The following is a 14,503-nucleotide window of genomic DNA, read 5'->3' as shown; positions in this document are numbered from 1 at the left end:
TTTCTCTCCACATACCCTCTTCACGATGTCGACCCAAGAATCGGAGTTGGAGCCCCTCGTGCAACGCAAAGGCTTGCCGGCTATGGAAGGTACCGATGCCGATCTTTTTGACGATTTTGTGTCAAAATCAGATTTCCAAGAGTTCAAAGTAGCTCTAGAAGCTTCTTCGACGGAACGTCAGGCACAAATCGCAGCCCAGATGCAGGCTTTGCAGAACTCCATCGCTCTATTGACCACTACTCTCTCTACTTTCTCGGGTATGGATACTTTGGCTTCAGCTTTAGGCCCCAATATTACTCCGGAACCGTTCGCGGGCGAGCAAAAGCAGCGAACCAAGGAGATCGTGGACACTTGGCTACATAAGTGGCAAGTTCACTTTTAGTTTCATCCATATGATGATGGAAAGAAGATCCAATTAGCAGGTTTCTTGTTCCATATGATGATGGAAAGAAGATCCAATTAGCAACAGGTTTCTTGTTCCTCAAGAAAGAGGATGATTATGATGTTGTTGCCCGGTTTTCAGCTTTGACCATGACCTCGCAGCACCTCACTTATGAGGTCTACCTCCAGAAGTTTCGTGACTTGCAGATGAAAGCTACAAAGATGGATCCCACTACTCTTTTGGGGTTTTTCGTAGCTGGTTTACTAGACTCGTACCGATTACAGGTTAAAAATAACAAATGTAAAACATTGGATGAGGCCATTCATTCAGCTCGTATCTATGATGATACGATGGTCTCTTCCAAGTCGAAACCCGTTACCGAGCAGGGGAACAAGCATAAAAGAAAGTTCTCCACACCTATGGCTAACACAACAGAAGGAAAGTCTTCGGACCAACCTTCGAAGAATTCAAGTTCGACACCAGCGAAGAAGAAACGACTCCTTAGGGCTTTAAAGCTCAAGAAGGAAGGACGTTGTTTTATCTACGAAGAAAAAGAACACATGCGTAACGAGTGCCCGAAGCAAAAGGGTACCAAGTCAAACGCCGGACCCAAGCCAAAGGCAGCTAACCAGTTGTCTTTGACAGGTACGTCAATTACTGTACTTTCTCCCCCTAGTACTTGTTCTGATTGTCTGTTCAATTCTAAGGTATTTGGCTTGCATGATCTTCTCCGAGTTTACGGAGAAGTGAATGGCCATAAGATTCACATTCTTTTAGACCCTGGCAGTTTGCATAGTTTTGTTAACTACAAACTTGTGCAGAAATTGAGTCTTGATACGACACTCAACGACCATACCTATGAGGTACGTCTACCTGCGGGAAGGCAAGTTTGGGATCGCAAGGTGGAGATGCTTCCAATCCAGATTCACGACTACAAAGACACTCTGGAATGCTGTGTTATGCATCTGGAAAATGTAGACTTGTTATTAGGGATCGAGTGGTTTAAGACTCTTGACGTCCAAATAGATTGGTCTAGTCATATTTTTTCTTTTCAGCATAGGGACACCAAGTATAGTATTTTAGGTGATTGTATTCATCCCTCTCAGGGACCTCTTGTAAATACAATTGATTTTGAAAATATAATGAATTCTTCTTTGTATACCGCTTTCCATTGTGTATTGATTCCACTTTCTTCTTTTCTCATCCCTTCCATGGATGTAAATAAATTGATGTAAATAAATTAAGTGTGTTTGAAAGCAAAGAATTACAGAAGATACTTGATTCGTTAAGATGTATTTCCTAAGGAACTGCCATCGGGTTTACCACCTGAACGGGCAGTAGATCATCGTATTGACTTGATCCCTGGTGCTCATCCTGTCAGTATTCCACCTTACAAGATGAGCCAAGCTGAGGAAGATGAGTTGGCTAAATAACTCGAAGATTGTTTAAGGATGGGCCAAATCCATCCAAGTCAATCACCTTGGGGTGCACCTGTGTTGCTTAGGAGAAAGAAGGACAATTCTTGGAGAATGTGTATAGATTACAAGAGATTGAACAAGCTGACCATTAAGAACCGTTATCCTCTCCCTAGATCAGATGACCTGATTGACCGGTTAGCAAGAGCGAAATATTTCACGAAGATAGATTTACATACTGGCTATCACCAGATACGTATTCATGAAAGGCATGTCGAAAGAACCGCCTTTCAGACTAGGTATGGCCATTACGAGTTTCTCGTATTACCTTTTGGGTTAACCAATGCTCCAGCCACTTTCCAGCAAATGATGAACGATCTTTTTCGTGAACATTTGGAAAAATTTGTGGTGGTGTTCCTGGATGATATTTTGATATATAGTCGTACTCTTGAGGATCATGTCAGACACCTCACGATTGTCTTATCTATTTTGAGACAGAATCGACTATATGCTAAGTTGAGTAAATGTGAGTTCTTTATGACCAACATCATTTACTTGGGACACAAGATCACTAGAGATGGATTGAGCATTGACTATGACCGAGTTCAGAAGGTTCTGGACTGGCCTATACCACGAACAATGAAACAACTTCGTTCTTTTCTCGGTTTTGTTGTTTTTCTTCGAAAATCTGTACGGGAGTACTCTCAGCTCACACTACCGATGACCGACTTATTGAAAGGCCGTGGACGTAAGTCAAATCAGCCTATCACTTGGAATAACGATTTGGATGTGGCCTTCAGACTTTTGAAAGATAAAGTCAAGGAAGCACCTATCTTAGCATTACCTGATCCTAGTCGGCCTTATGTTCTTGAAACTGATGCCAGTGACTATGCTATCAGGATTGCTTTATTTCAAGATGGTAGACCGGTTGCTTTTGAAAGTAAAAAGCTAGACGACACTCAATCTCGTTGGCCAACCCTTGAGAAGGAGCTTTATGCTGTGATTCATGCTCTCAAGGTTTGGAGACATTATTTATATGGCTCCAAGTTTGTGATATTGACTGATCATCAGTCAATCAAGTATGTGTGTGATGCGGATGATTTGAGAGGAAGGAAAGCTCGTTGGGCAGAGTTAATGCAAGATTTTGATTTTGAGATCCGTTATCGGAAAGGATCCATGAATAGTATTGCAGATGCGCTTAGTCGAATTCGAGAGGTGAATACTTTGTCGTTCACTGAGATTTCTACCGACTTATTTCAGTCATTGAGAGAGCTTTGCAGGACTGATAGTTATTTTGGTCCATTTTGGCAAAAGATCCAGGACGGGAGCTCATTGATTGACCAAGACTCGGTGACTGAGCAGTCTACTATTCAGGCTGCAGGAGGTCAGTGGATGATTCGGAATGGTTTGCTATTCCGTAATGACAAAATTTGTGTACCACAGATCCCGGACATTAGGTCCAAGATTCTTAAGGAGTGTCACGACGCCCCTTCTGCTGGACACCTTGGGGTACACAGGACACTATCATTAGTGAAACACACTTTTTATTGGCCGAAGATGAAAGGGTATGTAGAAGATTATGTTCTCAAGTGTCAAATTTGTCAAGCAAATAAAGCTGAACGCTTTAGACAGGCTGGGTTGTTGCATCCTTTGCAAATCCCAGGTAATAAATGGGAAAGTATTTCCATGGATTTTATTACCGGATTGCCAAGAACACATCAAGGCCACGATTCTATTTGGGTTGTGGTAGATCGCTTGACAAAAATGGCTAGATTTTTACCGACCCGTAATTAGCTCGGCAGTTTATCGAGCAATTGTTTAGACTGTACGGGTTACTGCAAGACATAGTCAGTGATAGGGACTCTAAGTTTACGAGTGATTTTTGGAAACTTGTTTTTGAGAAGTTGGAAACAACTTTGAATTTGAGTTCCTCTGATCATCCTCAATCTGATGGCCAGACTGAAAGAGTGAATCAGATTTTGGAAGATATGCTTCGAGCATATGTATCCAAAAGACAGAGTTCATGGGAGGATTATCTTCCTATGTTAGAATTTGCATATAACAGTACTAAGCATACGAGTACAGGGTTTAGTCCTTTCATGCTTATGTATGGTTTTCAACCTAGATCACCTGTTATTTACAGTAGGATTCTTAGGACTTCAGCATGATGCAGCACGTAATTTTTTGCAAGATATGCAGGAAATGTTACAAGTTGCAAAGGAATCTATTAGAAGTGCTCAAGACCGAGACAGGTTTTATTCTAATAGACATCGTTCACCTAGAGAGTTCTCTGAAGGAACGATGGTGTATATGTGAGTTCCGAAAGATTCCGAGACTTTACGGACAGGTAGATCTCCGAAATTATCCCCTAGATACTGTGGACCATTTCGTGTTACACGATGGATTGGTTCAATTGCATATGAATTGGATTTGCCTTCTCATGTGAAAGTTCATCCTGTATTTCATGTCAGTAGACTTAAGGAAGTACTGGGTGGAGCAGATCAGTTAGTTACTCCTCAAGAAATTATAGATGTCGAGGACATGACATTTGTTCCGCACGAACCTGAAAAGATTCTTGGATTTCGTGAACGAAGCTTGCGTAATACGCTTATCACGGAATACAAGATCAAGTGGAAGGATCGTGTTGAGGAGGACGCTACATGGGAGACATTGACTACTCTTCAGAGAGATTACCCTGGCTTTTTAGTGAGCTCAGGAGTGAGCTCTTAGAGGAAGGGGAGTATGTCATGTGCACAGTGTGTATCTACCGTGTGCTACACGCATGCAAGACTAGTTTCGAGGCTTGGGGAAGCTTGGAACTAGGCAGGCTGATTGACGAGCTGAGTTAGGGATATACTAACGGGCGGGCACCCAAGTATGGACGGGCGGGCGGCCAAGTGCGGACGCCCGATGACCGGCCAAGAGCCTATAAAAGGGTGGCCAAGGTTAGTTATTGTATTATAGAGAGTCTCGCGAGTTTGTGAGAGCTCTATGGTCTTGGAGCCTGGATCTAGTGCAGACGTGCACCTGCTTTACGCAGCCGAGGCCGACAGCAGTCTCGAGGCCCGCGAGGGCAGCTTCGTGGCAGTATGGGACGTCGCGAGGAGGAGATTGGTCGGTATGTCATCCTAGTTAGCTCAGCTCGTGGCTCGGTGGGGACAGCCAACACTGTGGGCTCCGCCCACGGCTGTCATGGTTGGAGGTGAGTCAGGCCTGCACCCCCTTGCTTGTTTGTTCGTTCGTTTGTTTGCAGGATTCGAGTTTCGAACTAAGATCGATCACGAGGGGATCCGTGGGGATTTGACAGCAAGCATCATCGAGATGCATCTCTAGAGAAGGCCACTCATCGAGCAACCCAAAAACTGGAGCTTATACATGCAAATCTTGCTAGACCCATGGAGGTTTGAGTCTCTTGGAGGGCTCGATATTTTCTTCTTCTTGTGGATGATTTCGCTCGCAAAGTCTGGGTATGTTTTCTGGCTCGCAAGTCAGATGCTTTTGCCAGTTTCAGGACTTGGATCGCGATGGTGGAAAATCAGTCTAGGAGTACAGTTTCTTTTCTCCGAATCGATAATGGTGGCGAGTTTATACCGTTTGATAATTCCTTGCGTCAAAGGGAATTCACCTCCTTACACTCCTCAACAGAATGGAGTTCTGGAAAGAAAGAACCGGACCATAAAAGAGATGGCTCGTTCTTTGTTGCATCACGGTGGTCTCCCTCCTGCTTTATGGGGTGAAGCTATGGCTACCTCAGTTTATCTCATTAACCGCTCTCTCACAAAAGCAGTTGAGAGGATGACTCCAAAGGAGGCTTTTACAGGACACAAGTCTTCTGTTTCTCATCTATGTGTTTTCAATTGTATTGCTTATGTGCATGTCCCAGAGATCAGAAGAGGACCACACTCGCACCGAAGTCAAAGAGGATGATCTTCATAGGCTACAGTCTGAGATCTAAAGGGTATAGCTTCTGGGATCTAGAGGTTGATGAAACATCATTTCCCGAGATGCTCGGTTTGATGAGAGCTTGTTTGGCATCGACTCCTCTCCACCTGATGCATCTACAAATTTTCTGGCAGATGTTAGTGATCATATACCTCTTCCACATCCAACTTCTCCTCCTCCTCCTCCTCCTCCTCCTCCTGCTACAACTCTAGTGCTAGCTGCTCCTTTACAGCCACCACTTCCTGTTGCACCAACTTCTGCAACTCCCAGTCCCTCTACGAGTCTTGCTTTGACTCCAAGATTACCCCCCCCAGTGCTTATTTCATCACCTCTCCCAGCAGCATCGAATGAGTCCTCTAATTCAGCTAGATCTTCTTCTTCTTCACGCTTTGAGAGGAAGGCTGGCCTACCTCGGTGGGTTCAACAACTCTTTAGAGATTCTAGTCTAACTGATGCACGCTCCATATTATCCATAAGCAGATCTCACTGTCCACATCTCACCACACAATGAATTATGCTCTCATGAGTTCTCTCCAGGATATCGATGAGCCTGAGAGTCCAGAGGAGGCTCTTTCACAGCCGCAATGGCGGCAAGCCATGGAAGCAGAGATGTCCTCTATTGAGAGGAATCACACTTGGTCTTTGGTGCCACGGGCTTTACATCATCGTGTGATTGGTGTGAAATGGATTTTCAAAGTCAAGTTTCATGCAGATGGTACTTTGGACAAGTACAAAGCCTGTCTTGTTGCTCGAGGATATGCTCAAAAGGCAGGTGAAGACTTTGATGAGACATTTGCTCCTACACCCTATCTAGCCACATCTAGGTTACCAGCACATCTCAATCTTCTGTTATCCGATAGGAAACCCCACCTCAATGAAGGCCTACACAACGTCACCATCACCTCCCATGGCAGCTTTGAAGGGAATTTTGACCAAGATGTATCAGACTAGTATTACACATCTTGATCTTTCAATTTCAAGAGGTGAAATCAGCCTGGCTTGGGCAACATAGATTCTCAAACCAAGCTGGCACACCAATCTGAGCAACACATGGATCACACAACAAGTGCTCATGGGTCCTATGAAGCACTCGCATCATATACCACAATCATGTGATTGTTTTGCCCCAAGCAGAACATCAGCGGTTTGTTTGGCAACATAACCGCATTCATCAACAACAACAGCAACAAGCCTTGGAATTTGCAAATTGATGAGGGTTCTAAGTGGAATGAAAAAAAGGGCCCAAGTTGATGAAAACTCAATGCTTTTTCCAAACACTGGCTGACTCTGCTGCTATCCACCTTCAAACACACATTTACGAGTTCCCACAAACTGCTTGACTACGGATGAAGAAGGCAGGAAGATTGATGAAGGAAGTGAGGACAGCAGGCAGGGGAGAAGAGTTTTTTTTTTGGGGGGGAAAAGGGGGGGGGGGGGGGAGGATTTGCAACTAGGCACTTTTTCCCTTGATTTGCTGGTCAGCTGATCGGCCTGCTGCCTGACCCTGTTACTGACAAGCCCCATTTGACCAACCTGTCCAAACACTCCCTGATCTGCCCAGACCTGTCCATCGACCGTCCCCGCCTGTCTAGCACTCAGCCGCTGCTGTCGAGCACCCAAGTGCAGCCCAAAACTGGTCCAAGCCCTGCTAATCCTGTACAGGTGCATCACATATGGCCACCTTAATACTCGAACCTACAAACGATACCACCATGCTAAGTTTTTACCGCCTTGCTCCATAAGAGAGTGTCTGCTTTGATATTCATATCTTTATGCATAAGCAACCGTGATGCATTTCTTTCAGTTGTTTAAAGAACACCTTAACATCACCCATGTGGTTGCGCTATTAACGATCCACAGTGCGATCCAATGCTTTGATGCTCCCAGGACCTTAAAGATCATCCCCTTTGTTTACTACACAGTAAGGCTTGGCGGACAAATTCAGCTTTGTTCTTCCAATCCTCATCGAAAGAATCAGCATCTCACTAAAGCCATACAGAATTTTTCCTAGGACCAGTTGAAGCCAAAAGATTAAACTTTTCTTCTGGCTAACCGTTAATGGAGTGGAGTGGTGCCCATTCAGAAGGTTGGAGCAGCAAGGAGCCCAACTGGTGAATGGATGCCTTCACACCCATTCTGCAACATCATGTGTTAGAGGGCAGCGGAAAGATGTAGATGAATGACAAAAATGCTGAAGCTCCAAGAGAGAGATGAGAGAAAACAGCAAAACGCTGATGCACTAATCCTTGAGAAAAGATGGATACAACCAGCCTGTAGGCAAGTGGACTCCGTAGGCAGAGGGCTGAAGGTGCTCACCAAATGACCAAAAGCAATGATGATAAGGGCAGCATATATATACACCCCATATTAGCTGGCCGACTGCCTCCTAGATGCTACACGATCTGAAAAATAGGCATAAATGCCATAAAATAGGGTGGGCAACCCACATCAAAGGCCCATAAAAATAGGGAAAGTATGGGGGAAAATATGGGGGGTGCCTGAGCATGGAAAGGGCCCCCATAGACACCAGAATAGCCACCAACAGGAGATGATATATGCTAACATCATGGACGTTAGGAGCATGACACATCAGCCTCCCGGAATAATTCTTCTATAGTCACCATGTCAGCACTGTTGCACAATGCATGGAAGGAGTAGGAGATCCTTTCCCTGGAGGAGGAGCGACCCGCAACAGCCAGGAGCCCCTTTCCTCCAGGGAAAACTGGGAGTCAGAGAAGAAGCAACCATTATAGGCCACATCAGCCTCTGCAGAATCTATTCCCAATAAGATGGAGACAGACAGATAGACCAGATTTTGACATCTCAGATTCTGTCTGAGATTACAACAGGCGACTGCAGCAGATTAATTAATGAATTCGATGGCGACGCGTGCAGGTGCCCAGGATTTTGATTTCATTAAAAAAATTGGCCTGCCGACTGGACGGCCTGGATCCTGCCTCTGATGACTCCCGTCCTTGGCGGTTGATGGTGCATTTGACTGGCTGAGGGCTAGAACACAAGGCGACCGCTTTCATGTGATAGCAGTCCGTTTTATCCATTTCTGCTGAAAGGATTATTTGGCATTATAATCTTCCAGATTTGAAGCGAATCAGTGATAAATCCTCTGAATGTATACACACATACACACACACCACACACACACACACACACACACACACATTCTTTCCTTATGCGCAAAATTGCAGCTATTGCCAGACTGGGGTGCTTGTGACCATATAGACTATGGATGGAAAGATCGATATATTGATGATCGATAACAGCTCAACGGCACTCACAGCTTGTTTGCTTTCTTGATGAGTTGGTCGGCGTCTTTGAGCTTGGTGTTGTCTGCGGCCATGGCGTCCTCTCACCGTATTGTATGATTTGTATGCTGTTAATTAAAAGACGATCATCTGCGAGAATGCTGCAGCTGCGTTTATAACAATAACTATAATAAGAATAATAATAATAATCAACTATAATTCAACTTTTCATTCCCCTTTTTGGGTGCCACCTGGCACGGGGCTGCCAGGGCGGACGACCATTTTCCCACAGTCCGATACCTAGATATCTGGCACTAAGATTGTGAGCAATTTCCCAATTGTGCCCATTTTGGCACACTTGTCTACCAGTTGCACAATTATCATGATGATTAAACACCATTTTCATATATATATAAAATATCCCTCTCAATACCCAAAAAAAATATCATTTTCATATGTAGGGCTCACAAATCAGGGTAAATAGAAGACCCAATTCCCGCCTACTAAGAAGATGTGAGGTCTTCTAGCCATTTTTCTTATGCTTGTTTTTGGCACCTTACAATCTATGAATTTTCTTTGGATGATGTTGAGAATCATGAAAAGCATGTGTGTGTACATAAGGGGAACATAACTAGCACATGAAGGACAAATTAGAGCAACATTTCAACCTTAAATAAGGAAGGAAAGTGTATTTATTTGGTTGCCCCAAATAAGTAGGCTGGTTGGAAATCTTTTGTCTACTTGTGTGTGTGTGTGTGTGTGTGTGTGTGTGTGTGTGTGTGTGTGTGCACGCTTGTGCACGTGCATGCATATATATAAATTGTTAAAATCCCTATTTATGCTTATAATTCGTCTCATTGTTCTCATATGACACGCATTGAGAAACAAATGTGGAATCAAACTCTAACTCTTTTAGATGCATGTGATTTGTGAACACAGCTCATGCCTCAGCATCTGGCCTTTACTTTTCATCATAATGCACTTATAGACCACTAGGCACGTTTGGACAAATGGTATTTTCTATATGTTGCCCAATATGATGCATATACCTGCAAAATGTGGATTGATCATACATTGAGACTTTTGGATCATGTGCCTGTATATACAGCTTGGGTTATATTTTGATATGTCGATTTATGACCATGTTTTGCATGACAAAAGATTGCTGATGCTAAATAACAGTTATATATCGAGTGCTCACTTTATACAAATGATGTGCATGTAGGCTGTTATTCAAGATTATGGTAAATGGTATATGAGGGAAACTAAGATGCAAGTGGCTCATGCAAAATCAGCTCTACAAGAATTAGCTGATTGGCGACCTTTGACAAATGATGAGCGTCGAAATATGGCACAGGCCAAACATTGTCTTGACCAAAATGATGCTCACAAGTTAAACAAGTGGCAAACTCGAGCTCTTAAAAAGCTGCTTCTTGACAAAGGTTATTCTATTAAATCATTTTTTTAAAGTCTACACATAGCCAAACAAAAGCACTCTATTGCAAGGGTGAAACTATCTGATGGAACTTGAACATGTAACAAAGCATAACTTGTGTAAACTAGTGTAACTTCCTAGCAGATTGAACAGGATGACAAATAACCTGACTTCTGATCTGACAAAAAGACTCTAACTTCCACATTCTCTCTAAGATAAACAAAGATGAACAACATTGTGCAGAGTACTATAAAGAGAGGAACACCTTCCATTAATGAGACTAATAAACATTACTGTCAAAGCTTCAAAAACATAAACATCAACCAACAAATTGACAAACTTGCTGACTTCTTCATTGCCCAAAAACACAATTCTACTTACATCCATCTCCATCCTTCTTGCGCACAAACATAACTGCCGATTTGTATCCAACGCCAAAAGACATTCCAACTTCTCCTAAGATCCCAAAAGACATTCCAACTTCTCCTAAGATCCCAAAAGTCACATTTGATTTCCCTAAGGTTACATATCATATGACAAAATAATAATCCTCCTAAGTTCATCCCCTAAACACCTGGCACAGCCTGGTGGCTTGAGCAAGAGGCTGACTTCGGACTCACAATCCCTTGATCTGCAAAACCTTCTGCCTTATCCACGGGTTTGCCAACACTTTTGTCCACTGCACCCAATCCAACTTCCGCTTCCTTGCCTTTTGCTGCATCCGGCTCCGCATCATCTTGAACATTTAAAACAACAGTTTTCACCAAAGACTCACCTTGCTTGCCTTTTGCAGTATCATCTTGTTTATTAGGTGTCTCATCCTGTAATATTGCCATCTGGTCCATTGCTGCACTCCGTTCTACCTCCAGTTGCTTCTTCAACTCCATGACAGTACTCCTCAGCTCTCAATTCTCTTTCCTTAGCACTTCCTCACCTGCTGCTTCGAACCAAGACTTGAACTTATCTATTGGCACTGAGACAGATGCTCCTGAAAAATGGTAGTCGCCAGCCTCCATAACTCTTGAGTGTAGTCAGACCTCTTTCTTCAATAGATCCGCATTCACTTCCGCAACCAGGACTCCAGTAACTGCCTCCATCTAAGGCTGCCTTTTCCATCTCCAAAAAGGGCGCCAATCAATTCAGCAAAAAGTTATTGTCTGTGATCAACTATGTGATCCTCTCCTCCATTTCCTGAAATTGAGACTCTGTGGGTGCTTTTAGGCATCCGCCCACACTCCAAAATCTTGTGCAACGCTTAAAAGCTCTACATATTTGGCCTGCATCACAGCTCCTACTACACGCTCCACTTCCTCCTGCAAGCTTTTCTTCTCCTCCATCGCTTCTTCCAACTTGTCTTGCAGCTTCTGCACTTCTCTCTCCAACACATCAACTTGCTCAGTATCCAATTTCCGAGCAAAATCCTAAGAGAGCACCAAAAAGAATGCGTACCTTCTTTATAGACAAAAGTGAATATACATATATATATATATATATATATATATATATATATATATATATATATATATATATATATATATATATATATATATATATATGGGATTCATTTTCTTAAAAGATGGAATCTCCGTAGACCCAGCCAAAGTACAAGATATAGTGAAATGGCCTCAAACAACAGTGCTAAAGACCCTCAAATGCCATATTTCTCTGTAATGAGCTCCATCCAAGCCACTGTGCGATGGTTCCCCTCCCACACATAGAACATTTTATTGGAAAGAAAAGACAACCCCTTCTTGGTTCTCAACTCATTCTCAAACTCTTTATCTATAGCCTGCCAGTGGGCATCCCATGAAGCCCTCATCTCACTTGTCACCGGAATTGCAACACCACAAGGGGAGACAACAGAGACAATGAAAATACCCTTCTCTGGACAGTAAGTTTCACCCTCTAAGGCTATTTTGAGTAGCGAAGTGTCGCTTCTCAAACCCCGAACCCTAGGGTATGGAAACATCCTACAAAGGGGAATGGGTGGGCACCTTGAAACATCTAAAACCCTGCATTTAGCCAATACATCTCCACCTTTCATAATTTCCACCACCTCATTTTTCCCTTGCTCTTCTTTTTCACTACACATGGACTGCATAGTGCTGCTAGCGGGTTGAGACAATACTTGTTCTTTATGTCTTCTTTTAGAAACCTAGGAAAATATTAATCAAACACAAAACAAACAACATTTGAAACATAGAACTTAGAAACTGGCAAACTCAATAAAAGCAACATAAAATATTCCCTAGAAAAAGCATACAAACAAGAACCTGGATAGGAGAGAAATCATCGCCGCCACTCTCATCTGCTGTAGGACTAGATGCACACACTCCTTTCTCCTTGCTTGTTGGCTGAATTCTAAATCATTAGTTCACACGGAAATATTAAGAAATCAAAGCTGCAACAATTGAATGTAAAATCTTACTGTAAGAGACCCAAACTCCCTATGTTTTTTTGCTTGTTGTCTCTTTCGTGGAGGCATGATTATTCCCTAACATTTCAGGAAATTAAGATCATGGCCACAAAATGGCCATGAGGTAATCAAGATCATGGTCATTGTGGCAAGCATCCTAAACTCCTCTACTCACTCCTAATAAATTTACCTATCATAAGATTAGTGGCAAATGTTAAGAGCATAGCCTCCTAGTTCTTGATGAACCGATTCAAATCAGATAGGCTTTGAATTGCATCCTGAATAAAAAAATCCCGGTAAACTCAAACTCGCACTTATGACGAATGGTGTTAACTTCTGCAATGCCGTCACTGGGGTCTACTCCCCCGACACTTCCCCAAACCTCTTAGGGAATACTGTAATTGTCCTTGTCTCTTTGCATCCGGCTTTGAAACACTTGGCAATTGGGGAAAGAAACTGAACTTATCCCCTTCTTTCTGCTTTTGTGGAGGACTTAACTTCGGGCCCTTCAAGTTAATCTGCACAATAGACTTCCCCTTGTCCGATGCCAATGGCTCCCACTCTAGCTTTCTCTTTTTCGCTTCCCCCACCGTCATCTGCTCCGCGCTTCTGCTAAACCCTGATGGGGACATCGGTGAAAGAGTGGGCACCTGCAACGCATATCCGAAGATTGCCACCAAGTAGGGTGCTAACTTTCCCTCTGAAGGTAACCTGCATTTATCACGTGCTTCCCCTAACTGCATCCTTTCATAGATGAAAGTGGCCCAATCCATCTTCATCCCTCTCTCTGCATTGTAGAGGGGTGCAAAGGCCTCCTTTGACATATAGGCTGTCTTAGCTAGAATGCATACCTTGTCTAAGTACGAAAATAGATGGGTACTCCTCAGCTTGTTTGTATTCCTCACCATATAGTATGACCTTGTACCCTCCGGGGGTCCAAACTCGGCCCGCATCAGAGCATCAGAGATTTTCTTCAACTTCTATGTTTAGATAAACGGCACCCAAAAAACTTCTGCCACAAGCTTCGGCGTCACCTCCTTGTCATCTGTGATGTATCCTGCGTTCTCCCTCAGATGACACAGCTGCTTCTTCGCGAACTCGTTCTTTTCCCATGCAGCCCATGGTAAGCATGCAAACTCATACAAGCCAATTCGCTTGAGCCATACCTCGGTTTCTTTGTCTTGCACATCGACATCGATCTCCTCCGGGTTATCTTCTCCTCCTAAATCTGCTTCCTTGCTCTCCTCAATGATTTAGACACTTTCCCTTCCTCACTCTCTGGGTTATCTTCTCCTCCTGAATCTGCTTCCTCACTCTCCGGGTTATCTTCTCATCCTGAATCTGCTTCCTCACTCTCCTCAATGATTTGGACACTTTCCCTTCTCGGTCGCAATAGCTCCTTCATGGCAGTCTTCATCGACCTTGTTTCAGTCATTGACTCACTTGTGTGCTCCTGTGTGAGCGCAAGCTGCTTCCGCCTCAGACTTTCTGAAAACATAATTGCCCTGCACACGAGCTGATTTGAGATGGATGGTCACACCACGCCCATGCACTTATATCATTTCCTTTTGCTTCGTTCAGCGCACCGCATCATGCAGACTGAAATTTCTCAAAAAACGCACACCATCGAAAATCTCTCACACGTGGCAA

At 43.5% G+C, this 14,503-nt stretch overlaps 1 protein-coding gene across 1 annotated transcript in view; it reads right to left on the bottom strand.

The window, feature by feature from the left end:
- Nucleotides 1–9,187, bottom strand: part of GSNAP (gamma-soluble NSF attachment protein) — a 37,237-nt gene extending 28,050 nt beyond the window's left edge. Inside the window, exon 1 of the mRNA XM_086795576.1 lies at nt 9,036–9,187. Coding sequence (XP_086651702.1) covers nt 9,036–9,097 — 62 coding nt within the window. The 5' untranslated portion in view covers nt 9,098–9,187. The remainder of the gene's footprint in view (nt 1–9,035) is intronic.
- Between the last annotated feature and the right edge of the window lie 5,316 nt (nt 9,188–14,503).

The sequence above is a fragment of the Cibotium barometz genome, chromosome 1, assembly GCF_041138505.1.
Source record: "Cibotium barometz isolate CiBa-2024 chromosome 1, ASM4113850v1, whole genome shotgun sequence".
Classification (NCBI taxonomy): Eukaryota; Viridiplantae; Streptophyta; class Polypodiopsida; order Cyatheales; family Cibotiaceae; genus Cibotium; species Cibotium barometz.
Note: the sequence above shows the minus strand (reverse complement) of the source record. Positions and strands in the feature narration are given on the sequence as shown.